At 36.9% G+C, this 23,771-nt stretch overlaps 1 protein-coding gene across 1 annotated transcript in view; it reads right to left on the minus strand.

The window, feature by feature from the left end:
- Positions 1–23,771, minus strand: part of gabbr2 (gamma-aminobutyric acid (GABA) B receptor, 2) — a 159,784-nt gene that overhangs the window by 60,396 nt on the left and 75,617 nt on the right. The window contains exons 3-4 of the mRNA XM_060857363.1: positions 12,378–12,548; positions 2,194–2,295 (exon numbers count right to left, since the gene is read on the minus strand). Coding sequence (XP_060713346.1) covers positions 2,194–2,295; positions 12,378–12,548 — 273 coding nt within the window. The remainder of the gene's footprint in view (positions 1–2,193; positions 2,296–12,377; positions 12,549–23,771) is intronic.

Genomic DNA, 23,771 nt, shown 5'->3' on the forward strand with positions numbered 1-23,771 from the left:
AACTACTGGCATTCCACTGGGATTAGATAAAGGTAACAATCTTAAAAACACACTGGGGGCTGAGCATTGTAGGTCCATTACAACATATACAAAAGTAGGTGTCAAAATAAAATAATTTGATTAATTGCTACCTGTAATGTAATTTAGTACAGGAGTTTTATAATATATGTACACAGACAGACAGACAGACAGACAGACAGACAGACAGACAGACAGACAGGTAGATAGATAGATAGATAGATAGATAGATAGATAGATAGATAGATAGATAGATAGATAGATAGTAATGCATGCTATTGTTTATTCATCAATGTAATTATTGACAGAATTAATGTATGACATGACCAGTATTATTACTTTGTAATTACAGGAAATGGGTAAATGTACCCTCTAATCTCAACCTTCTAACAGGTAAAAGGCTCTAGAGACATAGAGAAAACTATGAACTAATGAACACTTTCATTTTCAGATGTATTTACCCAAATTCATAAAGACTGGGAGAGACAACTCTGTGTTTACAAGAAACATAAATTTAGAGGAAATTTTAAATATTTATATAAAATATAAAATATATTAATATAATTTTTTTTATTTCCCTTATGTATGGAGACTTTTGGGACAGCCTGTGCAATACATAAAAATTCAATTTGACTTTCAGTTTGAATCAATTCACACACCAGTGCACATGGGACATAATACATTTTGCACATATTATTTGTATTATATTCTTCCAGACATTCATACTACTTGACATAATTAAGTATTTAAAATCCTACCATGCTCTGTTGCATGTGTAAAATTCTAAGCAGGCCCAATTGACCTCAATTTTGTGTAAAGATCATAAGAGGAAACGATCTAAATGACTTTGAATGAGGGTTCATTAATAGGGAATGGAGCTGCTGTCCCAAAGACAATGGCATGTGCAAGATCTTTAGGTGAGAATGTAAATGCAGGATATGATCAGAGTAATATCAAAAACAACTTAATCTACTACATAGAAAAGATATTATAGTACATATATATATATATATATATATATATATATATATATATATATATATATATATATATATATATATATATATACACTCACCGGCCACTTTATTAGGTACACCTAACTAGTACCGGTGTGATCTTCTTCTGCTGTAGCCCATCCGCCTCAAGGTTCAACGTGTTGTGCGTTCAGAGATGCTCTTCTGCATACCTCGGTTGTAACGAGTGGTTATTTGAGTTACTGTTGCCTTTCTATCAGCTCGAACCAGTCTGGCCATTCTCCTCTGACCTCTGGCATCAACAAGGCATTTGCGCCCACAGAACTGCCGCTCACTGGATATTTTCTCTTTTTCGGACCATTCTCTGTAAACCCTAGAAATGGTTGTGCGTGAAAATCCCAGTAAATCAGCAGTTTCTGAAATACTCAGACCAGCCCGTCTGGCACCAACAACCATGCCACGTTCAAAGTCACTTAAATCACCTTTCTTCCCCATTCTGACGGCTTGGTTTGATTCTGCCATGTGATTGGCTGATTAGAAATTTGCGTTAAAGAGCAGTTGGACAGGTATACCTAATAAAGTGGCCGGTGAGTGTGTAATATATATATATATATATATATATATATATATATATATATATATATATATATATATATATATATATAAAATATAATATAATATAATATTGATGCAAAAACACAGGCAGTGGGATACAGGGATGTGAAAAAAAGTTATGTTAGTTATCAGATGAGTCATCCATCACCATATTCTCAACAAGTGGGCGAATTCATCTGTGGTGCACACCAAGAGAACAGTACAAAACTGAATGCTAGAACTCTACAGTGCTACAGTGATGGGGTCTGGGTGACCATAAAGAAAAGGGTCACAGTAATTAAATACTGGCTGAAACTATACTGGCTGATCAAATTCGTTCATATAATAAAACATTTCTTTCATGTAGGGAAAGATTTTTTTCAAGAATGACTCCAAATCTATCAGATCCACTGTACACAATGAATGCTTTAATGGGTATTAACATGATACAAATCATATGTTAAGGCTTTAATATAGGAGATTCTGGACCATCGTGCTAGACATTGCTCACCACATCCTCCACCACCATCAGAACACAGTCTGAAGGAATATCATTTGGTAATGACATGTAAAATATTTATAGTTCAGAAATAACTGTCTGTCTTACCTTCAGTTTATTCACATTAATACAGGGGTCATTAGAAAAACTCTCAGTGTCTGCTATCTGGATATCTGCCTTCTCAAGCTCGTTGGTCAAATCGTTGCGCACCTGCAATAGAGAGAGAGGGCTGTGTTAGTAGATGAGGAATGGCATACAGTGAGCAAGCCAAAACCAATCTTCTTGATTTATGCCTCAGTTCACTCTAATCTCCGGTGGATCTGACACCAGGGACATGCTGTTCACATCCACAACAGCCTCAAGTCTGTGAGACCTGTTCTTTAGCATCCTGCTGTTCCCCCACTGGGCTTTGGACATGACTGGGCACTGCCTCCATCCCCCCACAGTCATCAATTATGCCTGCCAATGAATATTTATAAAAAATGGACCAAAACCAATCCATACTGTTTTCTATGTATCCTGTAACCTTGAAAGTACAAGCACAGTCATATGCTATTTGTTGTGCTGTGATATATAACAAAGCTCCCCAAAAAGCTCTTTTCAGAGCAGAAAACCATGTGAGAGAAGCTCAGACTTCCTCATGAAAAATGGTTCCAAATATTGCTCTAATAGGCAACTTCACTCTAGATATCAGACATTGTGGAAGATTGAATTAAGATTGATCACAGGGCCTTGTTCTTCTTCTGCACTGAATGGCATCTATAACTTTTAGTGCTTTCCCAGTGCACTCAAGTAGCAGATAGAGAGCTCAAAGTAAAAGCATGGCAACTTGAAAGATGGACTGTGAAAGGTCCTTCTCAGGCTTGGACTGAAAAGAAACAGGGAAGCAGTAATTAAGTTGGAGTTCATGCACTTTCTGAAAAATGCTTCGTGCTTCAGATATCAGAGTCACATTTGGGCACACGGGGGCCAACTTTCCACAATAATATACATATAAATGAAGCTAAAGTTGAAACTGCTATACACTTCTACTACAGTCTCTGGTAAGAGCCAGCGGTGGCAATAAACCAAATGCATTACACATTTTGATAACAGGAATACTAGACACATGTTTATGGGCTTTATTACTTTGTCTATATTGTCAGCCAACTTTCCATTCAGACCGTATATATGTAAATAAAATAAATGTCATGATATGCATAGAAAATATAATTTGAAATACTAATGTTAAACATTGCCTGAATTCTTTGAAAACACCAGTTCATAAAAATACAATGCTTAACATAATCCTTTCAATGACATCTGACATAAGCCTATTTAAACATTCATAAAGGCTTATTTCATCAAATGCCAGCCTTTAGAAAGTCTGTTTGCATATTATCAAGTTGATGTCAAATGAAATAGATTACTCTAGATGCATTGACTCCATAATGACAGGGTTATGGATGAAGTTTGAGAGAACAAAAACTTTTGAAAGTTACCATAATGTCTAAACATAAAGTCTTAGAAGTGTTATAACTCAACCATATAATCATTAAAAATCCATGTCACTTAAATAAAGTAATATCATTTCATCTGTACAATAAAATAAAGTTGAACGTTTTTAAAAAAGTAGTTTACTTTCGGCAGATTATAATAAAACTATAATCTGTAGTATTATAGAATTATATTATTATATTATCGTAAAATAATATAATATGATACTATAGTAAAATATAATATTTTTGTAGGTTTATGTTAGGGTTAATAAAGTGCTTATGAAAGGTCATAAGGCTCTACGCACACTCTCTCGGTCTACTGTATATCATTGGTCAGTGTTGTCATGCTTTGTTCAGCTCCTGGTTAAAATAAGGTTTCATACGTATATAGATTTATTTTAATTTCCATAAAAGGTTCAGAAATATACATCCATGTGACTCTCAAAGTCTTTCCAAAAGTATTAATTGCTTTCACACAGCCACATAAACCGTGTGTCATATGATACAGACTGTCGTACATTGCTCTGATGTAGTGAACATATTGGCAGCCTAAATGAGATTCAGATAAATCCTGAATATCCAGGTCATCCAGGTGATAGTGTGTACCAGTGTGAGTATGAAAAATCAATAAAAATACAATAGTGGAAGTTTACGTGCGAGTGAAGGTCTCTAGGTGTGTGTGTGTTTGTTTGTGTGTGTGTGTGTGTGTGTGTGTGTGTGTGTGTGTGTGTGTGTGTGTGTGTGTGTGTGTGTGTGTGTGTGTGTGTGAGTTGCAGTGGCCCAGACCTTGGGGCTCCATAATGGTTAGCTCAAAGCAAAGAAGCGTGAGACTGGTGAGAGAAATTATCAGGTGAATGCTGCAAAAGGGCTCCAAAGGATTACAGGATTTGAGTCAAAAGCTGGGAGAGATGAGCGTGATGTGATGAAATTTATAATGCATTTAGGCAGTGACCTGTCAGCTGAACCCAGCCTAAAAAGAGCAAACGGGAAGCATGACTCAGTACATGGAAATGAGGCTGTGTTATAAATCAGCTAGTGCTACATGCCAATTTACTATCAACTACAACTATTTATCACTTACATGCAGTTTAATGAGGAAATGCAGCATAATAGCAGACCAACCATTAACATCAAATTATATTACACTCCTTTTACAGGCTTTCTGTTGTTGCATTTTGAAAAGGGCCCAGAAATTCACCAGAAAGCCAAACAAGTCTGTTTTATATTATAGCACTTCTACCGAAGATCCATGATAAATTACAGGGTAAGCGCTAGTGGGGCCTTGTTGTTTTTTCCCACCCTTTTGAAATGCACAGTGCTCCATCAATCCTTCCCCACCAACCCCCCACACCAGCATGTCTGCCTCGCCTTCAGCTGATCTGACCTCTATCCTGAAAGATTCACACACAGAGGATGTTGAGACATCAGAATGTGTGTGTGTGTGCCAAGCAGTATCTGTCATGAGCCAGGAGACCAACAAGAGGATGCCAAGTGGTGCAGGAAGTGAGTTTGACCCTGAAATAAGCATAATGTGTATATCTAAGATTGTTGTGATTTTGGACAACATTTTCTGCCTTTTATGTAACTTTAACAAACAAGCAATAAAAGTGTATTGTATAGTTATTGGATAGTTTCTAGTTTAACCTTGGCTAGTTAAATTATTCTAAAATTAGCATGTGACAACAAAAATTATTAAGCTGCAATTATAATCACAGGTAATAATAACACAATGGTGTTATAGATCTGGGCAGAATCCATCATGACAATATACAGTATGATATCAGCTATACTGTAACATGCTGTTATGTTAGAGTGAAAATATTTGATAAAGCACACATCTTCAGAAAAGGAGCACAGTAAATGGACACTTATTCAGTTGCAACTCAACTCACAGCTTTATATCAGTATGCTTGTTCTAATATGCTACATATCTTTTCTATAGTAACAATGGAAAAGCTTCACCTTTAAACTTTCTTCACTTATATATATATATATATTTGTCTTTGCTGTGTGTTTTTATCATATCTAACTTTATGAGACAGAAACTGAGGACTAATAAGAGAATTTAAGAAAATGATTATAGCAAGTTTATAACTTGTTTCACAGACATTTCATAACATTAAATGTAACTATAAGCAAAAAAAAAAGAACATGTGTAAGTAAAGAGGAATAAAACACTGTTAATTATTTTCCAATAACAGCACACCCAGTCATGTTCTATTCTTTATATACTTTTACACTTAATTTAAATTCACGGTCTAACTATAATTCTCGATACTAAAATGTTTTATATCTCGTATTTAGGACTATGAATTTAGCTGTGTTTGTACAAAAGAATAGCACAGCTAGAATAACATTTACCATCAATAATAAGTGAACTGCTCTTTACAATTACTTAATTTCAATGAGCAAGACTGACAAGATTTATCCGCTATCCTTTGAACTGTCTCTCTGAGGCTGATTTATGCGCCTTTCAACAGATAATAGCAATTGTGCTACTTGAAAGCTTGTCATTTTGCTGTGACATGACGCTGAATGATCCCTCATATGTCCAATATTTATCTTTGTGACCTCGAAAAAACGCCCATGGCTGGATTATGATTGCAATAGTAGGTATACGACTCATGCATGATTGAGCATGAACAAATCCTTAATTAAGACCTGCAGCAATGGGGGAATGCCTAACATTTACTCAGTATCAATTCTGGCCTCATTTATATTCTGTTCACTTCATCTGCTAGTCTTGGTGAAAATCCCTCTTGCACAAAAACACACACAAACACAAACACACATAGACACACAAAGGCACACAGAAAGGTAGAAAAAGCATTGGGACCCACCACTCAGAGGAAGAGGAAACAATGTAAACAATTGTGTAGACAAGTGAGATCAATACAACCTGCTTTTGCTCTTCAGAAATCACAAGCACTCAGATCTAGACAAAGCATTACACTCAATCTCCACAGATAAGAGATGTGCTAGATCGCAAAACAATCAGAGTCCCAGTAGCTACTGGACTCATTGTTTGGATGAGTTGAGAGGGAAGGATGACTGCTTGACCTTTTTCTGTGTTTGATTTCATGTCGGACTACTCCCACTGGCCAGGCACACTCACGCTCATGTGGCGGTGGGAAGAACATGCTCTGCCTGAGTCGAGTAAAAGACGAGTCTGGACAGACTGTGTGAAAGCACTGGGATTCCCCCGTCTTCCCAGAGGAATGATCATGCCTTCAAAACAAAGAGATAGCCTCGGCACAAATAAATGGCACGTGTTTTTATGTGTGTAATAGAGATAAACTTCCATTTTTAGATCTTGTTTTAATCAGTCCTTCTGATGAAACAGTCACAAATGAGTACAAATGAGTACAAAAGTGCAAAGATACAAGGGCAGCCCAAATCATCCCATTAAAGCAAAAAAAAGATGGATGACTTTTGCTTTGTTCATCCCCACAGGGAATGCAATTAGCTTTTGTAAGCTTGGCTGCTGTGCTTGCGTTGCTTGAATGTGTAGTTAGTGATCAAACAGGCTCAAACTGCCACACACACCCATACACCTACATAGACACATCTCAGAAAAAAGATCCATTACTGAAAGAACCGGAGTGCAATAAATAAGGCAGCTAAATGCACACCTTGTTGTTTTTTTTTTTACAACAGTATACTTACGTATATACTTAATTGAAAAAAATGAAACTAAATGTAATCCATTGTCTGCACTACTTGTGAGTTGGTAACATAAGGTAATCGTATGGTGATGGTAATCTTATCTTCAAGTTGATTTTTAAGGCAGCCGTTGAACTTTCGTGTCTAAGTTTAACCATCTTGAAATATTTTACAGTGTATATTGAATGTATATTATTTGTTCTGATGGGCTTTTGCTACATTGGAAAAGAGATTTACCGGCATTTTTGTATGCTGTGCTAGACATTTCTCATCCACACTGTGAGAAATGCAAAGTACACTTCTTTAATATGTGCAGCCTTCTGTGAAAACCAGTCCGATATCACTGTGGCGAAAAGCCAACAAAGACAGAAAATTGTGTTTTGGCCAAGATTGGCATCAAATCAGGATACACCCTGGATGGAGCACCAACCCATCGCAGGGCACACACACACTCTCTCATTCACTCACGCACTCACACACTACGGACAATTTTCCAGAGATGCCAACCAACCTATCATGCATGTCTTTGGACCGGGGGAGGAAACCGGAGTACCCGGAGGAAACCTCCGAGGCACGGGGAGAACATGCAAACTCCACACACACAAGGCGGAGGCGGGAATCGAACCCCCAACCCTGGAGGTGTGAGGCGAACGTGCTAACCACTAACTACAGTAACTATCTATCTTACACAGTTAAGGTTACACAGCATAATGGAAATGACTAATCAGTTGATTTTGTAATCAGATACAGTACTGTAAGCTGTCAGATTCTCAATGATGCACCTGTGCTGCAGTCAAAATAAGATCTTGAATGCAATTTCCTTCATTTTCACTGTTTTTAAACAGTTTAAAATGTTATATCTTTCATTTTGGTTGTCATACATGTAAAAGAAAAACACATTTAAGTTCAGGAAAGCCTGGAGATTTCAGAACTATCAATAGATTATGTCAGTTTCATCATGTGAAGGATTGTCCCAGGCCACCACAGACTGACAATATACTGTCAAACTTCAGACTGCTGTATTGATCAATAGTTTAGAAATCAAAGACAATTCTCCTCACTGATGATTCAAGATTGAACACTGTATTGTATTTGTCATGTACATTGTATATTTTATACAATATACAACTTGCTATGAAACGAAAACTTGACCTGTTTCTCCTTAGACTGTGTATATCTGAAATATTTATATAAATAAACCAATTCTAAGAAATATTTAATATGTACTGTAATAGCAGTGGAACACAATGTGCAATTATATTACGTGTACATAGAATTCACAAGCACATTTATAGCATTTCAGACAGGAGTGACTTACATTTTATCTCATTTTATACAAATAAGCAATTGAGGAGTAAGGGCCTTGCCCTAGGGGCCAGCGGTGGCAGTTTGTTGGACCTTGGATTCAAACTCGCAACCTTCTGATCAGTAGACAATACAACACTTTAACCGTTAGACTTCCACATCCCATGTAGCAACAATAAAGAATGTGCAAACATTACAGAATAGAGAAGTGAGTTATTTGTAGTAAGAGTAAAAGAGACTTTAAGGGATCTGTAAGATGGACATGTCCGACATGAGAAGTCTGATGGTCTGAGCATGAACATCACTGCATATTCTGCTGTGCATGTTCTCTGATTATAAGGATGGTACAATACTAATTACAAAGTCACTATTCCATATAAATTCCATTAGCAGAAATCATTTGGACTTCACTCGTCTATAAGTTTAACTTAATTTCAAGTGTTGTGAAAACTCACTTGTGTAATTTAGTACTGTATCCCACATCACTGAGTTTGAGAACTGCACAGTGAAAAGCAGGCTGTAATTCTCAGAGAGAATCTATCACAGGATGCTATTTTTACGTAAGGTTACTAGTTAATGAATTACTAGGCACTGGCTGATGGGGATGATCAAGGATGATGCAATTTGCAGAGTGAGAAAGGCCAAAAACAGAGAGGTAGAACTTTATCTTTCAGTACAGCAAGTATGTTTAAAGAAGTTTAGTATGTAGTAATTACAGTAGTTTAAAAGCCTTAGGCAAATATAAAGAATTTTTAAGCAGATATTAAAAAATATATACAGAGCAGTAAACAGTAAAAATATGCTGCATCAAAACTGCATCAATTCTTTCTCAGGTACAGTACATCTCAAAGAACTTGCAATGCATTCGAAATTTCTAGCAATTATCACATATTTACTTCTTAACATCTGGATCCAACACCACTACCGGCGACACACACAAGTACTATCTTACCTAAGGTGTGATGCCTGATACATAAATTTTATTCCACATTGAGGTCCTAGTCATTTAATCTGTTGCTAAATAAAAGATGAAGACCGGGGTTTAATCTATAAGACAGTATAGTGGACTGTGTTCTTAATCCACTTATTGATAGGCACTCAAGCACAACACTGCTGACAGCATCCTGCAATGTGTCAGATACTACCCTAGGTAGGACAGGAGGTGGTTCTCAAAAAAAAAACCTAATATTTAAGCAAAAAAAAAAAAACCTTATGCATGCACAAGTTACACACAAGAAACACAGCCAAATGTTAGTAAATGTGAATATTTTGGGAATATTGTGAATGACATGCTGTAAAGGGAAAAGGGACTCTTATCAAGATGTTTTGGTCTGAAAGAGCTTTCCTGGCACTACTTAACTCTACAGCTTAACATCTTAACAAAAAGTCATATATCATGCATTTTGTAATCAAAGAGGACTGGCATTCAACAATTTTAGACTAAGCTGAGTGATGAATCAATTATGAAGTGGTTTGTTTTGAACTTCACATAAGCACCATTTTATGTATTTTTCTCCATCATTGATTTGAATACAATAAACACTTTTGTGCACTGTACATGCATTGGGCTGCTGACTGCAAGGTTGTGAGTTCAAATCCCTGAACTGCTAGGTCCTTGAGCAACTGCTCATTTGTAATAAAATGTTGCTTTAGATATAGTGAACTTAAAAAACTTTATACATCTGACCGTTTTTACCGTATTTGTTCCTCATTACCCAAAATGATTTTGTAAGAAAATAACTACAGACAGACTAAGGCATAGTTATGTATACTATGCATAAACTAAGGCATAGTTGTGTAAGTTTTTTAGAGTAAGCTGAAATTGTCCCTTTTAATCAAAGCCATATTTTACTCCAATTTTTGGCTTGTTTCCAGAGTTTACTTGTGGAAAAATGGAGCAAGATTTTTCCCCGGACGTTACACATTTGTTGGTGTCACAGAGAGCTAAAAAAGACCCAAACATTTTCCACTCTGATATGTCGCATGAGTGATTGTCATTGCTGAGCGCCTGTCCATCTCGCTCTATTGCACAGCTGAGGGCAGCACGGTGGCACTAGCATAATGCGCTAATCAGGGTTCCAAAGCCTTCCACTGGCAGGTTGATAGGACCTTGTCTGTTTATGCCCTGCAACTACATCGTGACAACCAAGATAACGGGATTATTCATCTCTGCTACTCTCACAGAGACTTATTATTCCTGCACAGTCCATAGACTCGGCTTAAACAGCCTGCTCTCCAGACATTTTTACACTTGGAATAGTTTTAAAATATGACCATAGTCTTGAGCGTAAAGCCAAATTTTAATAAATGTTCAGTGGCATGGGAGTTAATTATATCCGTTCGTTTTCATTAGACATGGATAAATAAAAAAGTTAAAATACATAGTTTCTGAGCATAATGATGCAGCTGTGGTATACTTGAATATTCTGTTTAGGGGATTAATCATAACAAAGTGATTTTAAGACACTTCACCAAAAATAAAACAGATGTCTTGTTATAATGTGTTTCAGCCTCTAGAAATAAAATTTTGTGCTGGCTAAAATAAGAAGTAATTAATACACTCAATTCCCTGAAAAGGCTGGTGCATGTTCAAACATTTTGTAGTTATATGATACCTTTGGCAGCTGCAGATTTTATACAACCATCATTATAAAAGAAGAAAGGCTTTGGGATAGTCAATGTTAGTACATTGCAATTGTAAAAAAAATCTGGCACTCCATTTAGAAAGGAATTACATCATTTAAATTAAATGATAATAGGAAAGATATTCAATCATTCATTCATTTTCTACCGCTTAACCGAACGTGCTAACCACTAAGCCACCGTGTCCCCCTAGGAAAGATATTTAGGTGAAAAATAGAAATTGATGATGTGGAAAATAAAGTTGACTTTATTTTACTAAAACCATACAAACTATTTGAATTAATTATCAGGGATTTAATTAACTAGTTTTACATCATTTCTATTGGACCCGCCCAGTTTAAATCTGAAAAAGAGGTACAATTTACCACCATCATGAGATAAATTAGGCACAACAACTGCAGATAGACAGTATTTATAAATAACAACATTTAAAAGCATAGTTAGCATAAAAGCATTTTACAACAGAAAGTACGTTTGTTTAAAAAAGAGCTACACTGAAAACAGGAATACATGTAAAGTCATTTAAGAACATGTGTATATAATGTATAATTATATATTATATAATGTAGAATTAAATAAATATATGGTACATACATTCATTTTGTTGCTTACATGAAATTTAATTTAAACAAAACAAATCTAATCAACTAGCTTGAATTATGTTGACTGTATGTGATGCATTGGCTTCACATTATCAAAGCTGACAAGGAGGTTAGAGCCGACTTGTATTAAATTAATTTGATTCAAATATAGATAGTGTAGTGGGTTATGTTGTGGCCTCACAGCCCTGCGGTCCTGGGTTTAATTATGAGCTCGGGTGTCTGCATGAGTTTGCTTTTATTCCAGGGTTTTGCATATACATGATGTTGGCTGTACAAAAACAAACTGTATTAATGCAAATCAGTTCATTCACTTGGAACCAATGTATGCTTTTGAATCAAGTAAATTGAATGAAACTATTTTAAGCAAACAGCTCAATGACCAACATAAGTACAAAAGCTATACTTATTGAGGTAGAACTGCATACTCCAAATAACATATAAAGTATTAAATGAATAATGAATGGGTCAAGTTACTTGTTAATTTATGAATAATGTTGGGAAATGATTTTGGGAAGCACTGGTTAGTTGAAGTGCTTCAGAAATTCAACCCAGCTTGTATTCCTCCTGATTGTTTTTACTAAACACAGATCTTTAGACTGACCTCTGAGAACCTCTGGACATCTTGAGTCAAGGTGCCCACTCTGCTCCAGTTATAGAAGTTGAGGAACTTCACAACAGCTGGATTGACTGCATTGTCTGAAGGTACTGTCCTGAAAAAGTTAGGGTACTTCTTCTTATCTGCCAAGACTGGCGTCGTTGCGGCAAAAGAAAGCTGCAAAAATGGAGAAAGGGAACAATTGTTTAGTAGAGGAAGCAAACTGCTTTCAACAAGCAAACAGTTCAGAACTCAAAGCAAGATTGACATGAAACCTTTGCTTATTGTAATGTGTGATCAAGGTGGTGAGTTTTGTGCTAAATCAGACTGATATCACCTTGATATAAATACAAAGCAATAGAGAACTGAAGCTTACGTCCAAGTCCAGACATTATCACTGGCCTTTTCATCATGGATAAAGTCTGATGAGGCAGGCTAAATGTCTGTGTCAGGACTTTGGGAGTCCAAAGTATAGGTGTGAACAAATCAACACAGTCACACATCTCTATAAAAAGACAGCACTCACACCTTCAGAGGGCGGCTATGATGAACCGTGAATGTTTGCACCACTGACAGTCAACCTCGGCTGACTGACTTAAATGTGTGTGTTTGTGTGTGTGTGTGTGTGTGTGTGTGTGTGTGTGTGTGTGTGAGAGAGAGAGAGAGAGAGAGAGAGAGAGAGAGAGAGAAACAGAAAACTAAAAAAGTGCCCTCTATTTCACCATTAACTTACATTCCTGTGTAAAGATTCAGGTCTGTTTGGATCTTTTTCTCCATAGAAAAAAAAGATTAAAGGTGAAAGTATTGAAATCCAAAGTTAATTGATACAATGTTCTCTATATCCACTTTAAATATTGTACTACATGTAGCTTTCAAAATTGCAAGCAGGTCTAAAATTAAGACATGATCTGAAAATGAATTAAGAAGTCTATAAAGATCATACAATGAAAAGAAAGCTATTTTTAGCCATTCTTTCATGTTGACAAGTGTATTGTAGTTTTTGATGAAAGACAAACATGTTATTTATGATATTTATGATTTCTGGCTGTCATAAAGTTTATAATAAAGCCTGGCAGTTTTAAGCCTTCCAGAGATTAACATCTTTGAGCCATCAGTCTATTTCTGGCATTCAGTTAAATTTGTAATACTGTAAAATATTAATTTTCCAACTAAACAAATTGTAATTCAATGAATTGTGTATTGTGCACTTTATTGTTGGCATTATACTGATAGTCAGTCATTTCCATACTGGCAAAAATTAATGTCTTCAGTGGAATCTCTAAATCACAAGCAAGGTTTCCCAGAGCAAACATTTGGTCAGTTCTATAAGTGGTTAATTCCAACTCCCTACCTCGGGATGTCAACAGATTTTAAATAAAAAAACAATAAAAACCCCAAAAAACCAGGATACAATGTGACAATGAAATTAAATCCTACATGAATTTATTTTTCTTATCCTGTGTATACGCTTATATTGGTGCTGAAATGGAAGCATTCTTTAGCCTGCAGTTTGTTATGGTTATGACCTCTGTGACGTAAAACGGAACGTAGGAATTGTGACTACATATTATAAACAGGTTTATATGAGACTGATAATAGCAATAGCTGACATAACAATCCAATCAATTTTCCCTTCATTTGCCTCTGGAATTTCCCCGTTTTTTCTCTTTTTGGCCATTTCAGAAAAGAGATCTCAAAGGTACTTGTTATGAAAGACTCGAAGATCTTAATGATACTAGTAGAAACAGTTTGACAGGAACTCTTAGTCACATCACCACTGATAGTAAGACACAAGAGGCCAAGCACAAGCAAATGCAACTGCAATCACTTCTTCTGATATATTCTTGCAATATGAGGTAGAACTGCATCTGTGAAATATATGACAGGCTATTGCAACAGCAGTAGGCTATGACTTATGTTCTTTCCAGTTGCACAGTGACTAAGCTACCAAGTACCTTGCAGTGAATAAGCACAAGCAACCACCACTTCTACCATGTGAGGCTGAGATGTAATCACCTGTCAGCCGCCAGTGGAAAAACATCCTGACCTTATTGGAGGAGTCGTTAGTCACAAGACTAAGAAAAGGATTCAGAAATGGTATGAAAACACTGATTACATTAGTCAGTTAAGAAAAACAACAACACATTTTTAACTTATCTATTTATTCTCTGAATAATTAGTGCTGATAGGACATGAATCTGTGACTATCGGTGACGCATTTTAAAAAAGCACAATCAGCAAATTGAGAACAAAGCAATTCTATGACAGCGATAATATGTAAACCCCAACAGACTAGGAGCCATAGCATCTCACCGAGACCACCTGGGGCTCATAGCATAGACTGCATATTCAAACTCTTATTAATTGTCCAAATCTGTACAACTGCGATTTAACATTCAATTGTCCCTATAGAGTAAGTATGTATTCAGAGTAAGGCATACGGTGGATATAAAAAGTATAAATAATTGGGAAGATATTAAATGAAAAACCCTACAGCACCCTAATTGTATAAATCTGCACACAGTTTCATAATGAGGCTCTAACTGTCCTCAGAGTTAACCAGTAACATTCAAAATAAGGCCTGTAAGTTCATGTAATACACCTGCCATCAATTAAAGTGATTCTGATAAAAACCAGATAAAAGTCAGCTGAAGTATTTGATTGAATGTTTGGGGTTGCATTCTACTGAGAGTCTTGGGCCACAAAGAGCTGCCAGAGAAACTATAAAAAAAGAATATCAGATATTAAAGGATATAAAAGTATATTGAAGGTACTGAATGTACCATGGAACACTGTCAAAACCATCATCAATAACTGGAGGAAATGTGGCAACACAGAGACATTGCAATGATCAGGACGACCATCAAATGTCGATGAGAGGACTACTGTAGGAGAAAACTTATCAGGGAGGCTTACAAGAGGCCAAGAGGAACACTGAAAGAACTACAAGAATTTCTGACAGGTGCTGGTATCTCCTTCCATGTGAGTACCATCTACTGCATTCTGCACAAGTCTGGGTTGTGAAGGTGGTAAGAATAAAGCCATTTCTTACAAAAATGAATATGCAAGTCTGTCTAATTATACCAAAAGATTCATTGCATCAACCCAAACCATGGGAAAAAGTGTTAAGGTCCAGTGAGACAATGGTTGAACTTTTGGGCCTTAATTCTAAAAAGTATATTTAGTGCAATCTCAATCTCAAGACAGAGCATCATCCGAGGAACACCATACTGAAAGAGAAGTATGGTGAGGGTAGCATTATGCTTTAGGGCTGCTTCTCTTCAGCTGAGATTGGGACACTGGTCAAGATAGATGGGGAAATGAAAAGCTCTGAATACCAAGATATTTTGGACACAAAACTTCTGTCATCTCTCAAAAAGATGAATAAGAACATTAATGATAACGATGGAAAACACACATCAAAATCAACCATGAAAGGATATTGCGTTAAACATGTAACGAGTCTGACATTTATGTTGTTATTTCTGTCTTTTTTTTTAAAAAAAAACCCTGCAATTTCATAAGGTTGTATAGACTTTTTATATACACTGTATTATCCATTGTCATGGCAAGATAAATAGTTATTTAAATGAGGAAGGTCAATTCTACGTCATCTTTTACTTTGTCCTATATGACAATGTAAATCACAAATGGGAAACTAGGAGCTGTGTTGTCCCAAGAAAAAAAGAGACCACAACCAGGCTGACTTCAAGTTGCTGGCTTGGGAGAAGGTCTTATTCATCATTGGACATTGAGTGTTTAGCAATAGTCTGGGCTGCAGGGAATTGAAGACCTTATTGGAAAGGTCACTGATTTGAAGTCATCACTAACAGTGGAGCTTATTAACTAGCTGCTTAACATATACTGAAAAACCTTTCAACAATATTCTGCTACTTATCATTGTAACGCTGTTAAGGAGTAATGCTTTTTAATCTCATCATCTGGTGTCTCATTATAAGACAACTGGTTCCTCTGAAGGTTTCTTCCTCATGTTGTCTCAGGGAAATTTGTAGGTTCAGTATTAACACTTATATTGACACAAATATCAATATGCCATATTAAAAAAATGTTTCTTTTGAGTCCAGGGAATACTGGCCTAAGATATAATTATTCCTTTACAGGACAAAATCTAACTACTGAATGGCAAAATACCAGCTAGATTATGACGTAATTGTGTCAGTATATATAGGAGATAAAGCAAGATTGCTCCAATGGTAAGGCTTAAACTACCTTCATATTAGTGATCACATAAAGTCATCAATTTTATATCATCTTGTTTCTTTAGACTACTATGAATACACAAATTTTAATTGAAAGTGCAAGTTCCCACAGGATAGCAGACAATCTATGACTTGTTGCACTGCATTGAGCTTATGGTTAGTATTTGTTTAGAAAAAAATAAATAAGAAAATTTGTTTGAATAGGTCCTCAAATCTCAATTGTATATTATTGTACATACTCCCTGACAGCCAGAGAACTTGTGAATAGCAACACATTTTTGCGTTCTGTTAAACTGTGTGAATAGCAACACATTTTGCATTCGGTTAAAAAGTGAGATAAATCATCAGGAGGTATAACAATGTTTAGACAAGAAAAGAGAGACAGCTAAAAATTTACTTACACAGCACTGTTGGTGATTATGTTTTCTAGCAATTTGATGTTGAAAAGACATGGACACATCGGACAGAGTGCTGCTGCAGCAGAATGGTGAGAATAATGTCAGCCTTTAGTTTAACACACACCATTGTGATTGTAGACAAGATGCAAATGAATTTACAAACACAAATAAATCTCACTTTTTCTAAGTATTATTTTTAAACCAGGAACCAACAGATTCAGAACTTTTACTGTGATGCCTCAGAGCCAGTAAAATACATAAAATTATTTTCTGTTGCTCTAATGAGTCATAGTGCAAAAATACCAGAGCCAAAATATTCAAATACCTAATTCTAAAACCGGGGGGCATGGTGTCTTAGTGGTTAGCACGTTCGCCTCACACCTCCAGGGTTGGGGGTTTCGATTCCCGCCTCCGCCTTGTGTGTGTGGAGTTTGCATGTTCTCCCCGTGCCTCGGGGGTTTCCTCCAGGTACTCCGGTTTCCTCCCCCGGTCCAAAGACATGCATGGTAGGTTGATTGGCATCTCTGGAAAATTGTCCGTAGTGTGTGATTGTGTGAGTGAATGAGAGTGTGTGTGTGCCCTGCGATGTGTTGGCACTCCGTCCAGGGTGTATCCTGCCTTGATGCCCGATGACGCCTGAGGCACAGGCTCCCCGTGACCCGAGGTAGTTCGGATAAGCGGTGGAAAATGAGTGAGTGAGTGAGTGAGTGAGTGAGTGAGTGAGTGAGTGAGTAATTCTAAAACCGCTATACAGTATGTCACCAACATACTGATCCATACTGACAAAGCCAGTATGAACAAACTAATGGAATGAGGTTAATCCTTAAGCCTCAATTATCTTTTCAAGTCTTTTTTATAGAGAAATTAGGCTCTGACATAAAAGCTATGATATAAAAGCCAATTAAAAAAAAAGAAAAAAAGAAAAAAGAAAATGAATAATAGGCTAATTAATGATTGAAGAATTGATTATAGAGGAAGTTAAAAAAAAAAAAAAAACTTCAAGAACGCATTCAAATTTTATGGAGTTCACCACGTATTTAGTCACTTATATATCCATGCAAGTGTCACTTAATTTCTTTGTATCAGTGAGGGTCACTTTAAATTTATAGCAGGGCAGCAAAACACCCTGAAAATGACACCAGTCCATGACAGGGCACTGATCACACAAATTGACACCTTGGGGTAATTTAGATTAACCAGTCCATCCACTGGCATGGGGCGGTGGAAGGAAACCAGGAAACCATAGAGACCCATAGAGACACAGAGAGAATTTACAAAACTGTAGATGAAACAAACAGTTTAAAAAATCTCACTACAGTACATCATCTTCAATTGTTCAAATCCATACAAATTTCTTATGCGATAAAGACTTTAACTGACTTTATTTGTCTAACAATATCTAAAAGGTTTTTTTCAGAGAACATGTTCCACAATTGTGATGCCTTTGCCTCATGGCAGTGATTTGTCATTTTGCTGATCTGTGACTTTTCTGACTTTATACTAATGGCCAGTGGGTGTTTGAGGCTTGTCCTGTTTTTCAAGCCAAAATTACAGCACGCATTCAGAAGCAAGGGCAAGACAAGAAAGGGAAGTAGGCTTACTTCCTTTCCAGAGATATTGTGTCAGCAGAAGATTGGCTTCTCTCGCAGACATCCCGCCTAGAATGTCTTATTTAAAAGGGTATCGTCTTTGCTAGATGAGATGTTTCTTTCAGATTAGGCCTTTCAGACTGCAGGCTTACAAAACATTAGGAGAAATGGGATTTGTTCACATACAGCCTTGCCTTTATACAGCTAGCGTACAAGGTAACATAGACTAGTCGACTAATACATTCACTAGTGGCTGCTGTTGGGAGCAGTCAATTAGCTGCGGTGGTGGAAAAAATAAAGCAGTCAGTCAGATGGCAAAGAAATGTTTTTTTTACTATATGCTAAATATATTTTGCTAGTTTGAATATCTTGATCCTATATAATGAATACAGTCTGCTGGCGAGTGACAGTTCATATCACTTTGAAGTGGCAGTACAGTATGTGCAGGACCTTTTGTAAAGACTCAAAACATGGAAGACCTACATGCAGATCCAAATACATGTAGTATTTGAATGAATGAACACATTAAATAACACATAAATGACTAGAACAGTGATAAACAAGATACAAAAAAAATCATAAAATGAGAAACTAGAACATGCAACCGCTTTAAACAGAAACTGGAAATGTTTACGGTGCATGATTAACGAAATACAAAACACAAGTGACAATGTTAGCAGACACTAGATACTAAAATCGATGAGTTAACATGGTAGGATAGAATGAAACCTAAACTATAACTAAAGCATGTTTAAACTTGAAAACAAGCAGTTCTTGCCATGCTAAGAACACTTTTTATGAACAGAGCTTTATGAAAGAGTGCATTTTGTGCTTCAAGTTGCACATCACTATTCAGTTATTTAGTCCCAAGCAGTACATGCCGTCTGACAGACACCCAATCAGACTCATTTTCAGTTACTACTGTTGCCAGGGTTGAGTGTGGAGGTTGTTATAAACCTGGACAAACTTTCCTTTCAATAAAGGTTGGTCATTATCGCTATAATTAACTCGTTTATCAGCATTTAATTGCACTAATAAAAAAAACAAAAACTGAAAATTACAATGTCCTTTGAATCCATCTGTGGTTCAACTATGGAAAAGTTGAATGAAAAGAACCAATCTGCTATCTTTCTGAATTAGTGTTCGTATTAGTAAAAGCAACAGCTAGTGCAATGACACATTCTCACACTGAAAGCATTTATACAAATATCCTCAGCAAGAAGTCTACATCCTGTATATGGAATTGATAAGCAATCACAGAAATACACTGTCGGAGTTATCCATTAAATAACACTGTCAGTGTTGCTGTCACACACAGACACCTAGCACATGGTTCTGAATTTTTTATGAGCTGCTCAGAAGTGGTGATGAAGTCTCCATCCGTCTCTTGATCCCTCTCTCCTCCCTTCCCCCACTTGTCCCTCTGTCCTGCTGTGCGTGATGCCAGACTTCACCCAGGTTTTAATTGCCACCCCCTCATCCCTTCCAGGGGGTAGTGGCAAACCCAACAAGCTGTGTCTTCTTTCTGTCAATCTCCTGGTGCCAGTGTTAATTAAAACTAGGGAGAAAAGCCTCTGTGTGTGACACCTTGCAGCTCTACAGCCATGGGACTGGAAGGTCACAGAGCTCCCCTAATAAGTCCAATAAAGTAGCATGCACTTTTTAAGGATAATAATAAATGACTTTGAGAGGTGAAGATAGAAAAAGTGTGTGTGTGTGTGTGTGTGTGTGTGTGTGTGTGTGTGTGTGTGTGTGTTTTACTCATTAGAAAAATTTTATTGTGTGTAAGTATCTGTGTATGTATGTGTGTGGTGTGTGTGTGTGTTTGTGTGTGTGTGTTTTTGTGCGTGATAGTTAGTGAGAGAGGGAGAGAGAGAGAGAGGGAGAGAGAGAGAGTGAGAGAAAGTTTCAGACAACATGAAGAAGGCAAAAGACAAAAGAGACAAACGCTACACAGAGAGCAGAACAAGGAAAACGCACTTAAAAGACAGAAGACTTAAAGAAAAATAAGTGAAATAATACGCAGAAAAATAAATTGAATTTCTGACAGGTTTGAAAGGACCCTCTGAAACGTGTGTCCATTCAACCCTGTCATAATTTCAAAATTCTGTTTTAAAATTGGACTGTAATGAGCCCTGTAACATTCTTTTTTTCCCCATTATTGTAGCTGAAAAAAAAAGAGTCCCAAGTGGAGCAAGGGAAATGCGATTGATTTCTAATCAATCTGTACATGAGAGTATAAAGAGCAAAACGGACCTTGCTTTTCAGGTGTAAAGGATGTTATCCTCTATCTCCCACCTGCCAATCACATAAAAACTAGCCAATCACTAGTGTCTTTAAGTTGTATATGGAAGGGTGTGGATCATACTTTCCTCTGAGAGTGACTCAAGAGGAAATTGCAAGTTCAGGGGTATTTCAGGTGGCTTTAATTGGTAGGTGAAAAATTACAAGCTGCAACTTCACCTTGAATAAGGTATGGGTTAGATTTATGATTAGATGTAGGTAATTCTTATTACATATGTACATGCAAAATACTGTACGGTATACTTAAATACTGTATATTGTACAGTATACTGTGTGTTATATATGTATCAATATGCTCCTATGTATATGTATATGAAGAACAATGGTATGAAAAATGAAAGCAGGGTCAGCGGAAAACATTTTACATTCTGGGAGCACACCCCAACTGAGTGAGGTCTGGTATCGCAGTCTCTCCTGACACACAGGTTGTCTGAGTCAATAGACAGTGTTTCATTCTCATTATAGTCCTCTAGCCAATTCCAAGCACAAGGACCTCACAGAATGAAATATTGACAGTACTGAACTACAGCCAGCTTCGACTTACCATGAGCAGTAAAGTTAATTTTTCGAGGGCCCACAAAATCTGTTCTTCAGGCACAACATCCTTCATTATTGCACTACTAAATCAAACTACTTTTTTCCTCACTGATACAGATTTAAATGTACAGAACCCATGCTAATTATATAGAACTCACTGCCATTGTGTAAAATTAAGGAATTAACATCCTTTGCTAAAGCCAGCCCTATATGTGACAGCCCTATACAGCCAACCCATTCCAGGAAACGCAGAAATGCATTCCTGTCTCACACCCTATTTTTGGAAGCTGAAACCCAATTAAGTATGGTGTTTTATATAAGCAAGTAAGTATAAACAGAGCACTTCTTGTGAAATATTATGTCTTTTTTAGTTAAACCTAATTACAGCTTTTGAGTACATTCCCAAATAATTCCTGTGTAATTACATCCCTTTTGAGAAAAAAAAGTAAAATAGCCAGAATCACAATAAGCGTGTACACACAGATTTAATTGAGTAGAGAAGCTATAAATGGGTCCTGCAAATGTGACCTGATTTCCAATCCTTTGCCTTAAATATATTGCCCAGATTTTCCCACATTTTCACAAAGCGTAGAGACAGTAGGCTTCATCATACCCCTGTCACTAAGATACATGCCAGCCAATCAGGTATCTGCTTGGCACAGTCTAAAAAGTGTATCCAGCTGCTCAATAATGCTGCATGGAGGGCATTTGGAGAACATCATGGTGGTAACTCTTATGTACAAGAAGCTGGTTTTGTAAACATTGGTTATAGTATACAATTCTAGAGAGTGATGATTTAAAAAATTCCATTTTCATTTGATGTTACCTAGAAGATGATGAGTTCCTTTTTTGAGCCTGGTTCCCCTTAAGGTTTCTTCCTCATGTCATCTCAAAGAATTTCTGCCTGCCACTGTAGCTCTGGCTTGTTCTGAAGGATCTAAATCTCTCCACAGATTTCTGTAAAGACGCTTTGTAAAAATGCACTATACAAATATAATTTAACCATCATTTATATCCAAGTTTAGACCAGCAATAAGTCAGATGGGAGGGAGCCAAGAGACTCTAAGTACATTGTCTGAGGTATGTTTTACTAGTACCCTTTGAAAATATAAACTGCTTAGTATATATATATGCACAGCATGAGAAAAGCTTCTGAGCTTCATATCTGTATGCACATTTTTAAAGAGGAAAGATGCTACAGCATGACTCCACTAATGTACTGCTAATTGAAGCTATTTAACCCCAATTACTACAATCTTGCTGTCAGGTTGTTTAGATGCTGGCTGCCACAGAGATGACCAGCAAACCCACATTGTATGACTTTATATTCCACCTATAATGTGCACAAGGGTTAAATTTTCTTTCTTTTCCCTCCCACAGACTACAGAATTTTTTCACCTGTTGTTTATTAATTAACTTTTTTAATCTGTCAGTAGGATTTTCAGCATCCTCAGCACATCCACAATTAAATGCTGAGACACTTATACCACTATAAGTAAAATGGAAATGCTGAGAGGAATGATCCTGATATTCTGATAGCCTGAGAGCTTGATAAACCAAGTCTATGGCGTTGATGGATGGTTGTGACAAAAGTGACTGAATGAATGTCACAGTGATAGTCTCACAATCCAGCACATCAGGCATTACTGCACGCCCAGCTGGATATTTTTCACCAACATCAACACGCCATTGCTCCATCAGTTACATATTGATGAATTCTCTATCTGGCTTCCTCATGCTTGCTGTCTAAGCAATTTAAGCCATGGGTATACAAGCTGAAATTTAGACCTAGTGGCTGCAGACTTTAACTGTCATTATGAGGTTACATTGTGCAGAACTCTGAGAGGCAAAAAATAGAGGAATGAAGTGTAGAATGAGCATGCTCAGAGCTGGAGCGAAATGCAACATCAGCAACAAGAGGGCAGGCAGAGAGAAACCAAAAGCCACAGACGTTCACACACAGCATGTACGGTAGAGTACTGCGTGAATAGTCCTGTTCATCTTTGCCTTCTCTCTCCACAGGTCAAGTCATCTGGAGTTATATGTTTTTCTTGCACGGAACTGAAGCAGCGAGAGCGTAAACTGCTTTTGAATATTTCCTGGATAAAGTGAAGGGCCTTAAAATGGACAACTGGGTTAAACGGCACAGGGATATTGATCCCACTGATCAGGCGCCCTTCAGAGTGCCCTGCTTCCCTGGAGGTGAGGACTGCATTTCTCCTCAGCAAGAGAAAGAATTCACATGGGTCTTCTTTTCATTAGCTTATCGATCCTTTCTGAAAAAGGCAATGCTGCATGACAGTACTGCATGCCATTTAAAATGCATTTCAATTAGGCCTTCTCTCTCCATTG

Source organism: Tachysurus vachellii, chromosome 21 (genome assembly GCF_030014155.1).
Source record: "Tachysurus vachellii isolate PV-2020 chromosome 21, HZAU_Pvac_v1, whole genome shotgun sequence".
Classification (NCBI taxonomy): Eukaryota; Metazoa; Chordata; class Actinopteri; order Siluriformes; family Bagridae; genus Tachysurus; species Tachysurus vachellii.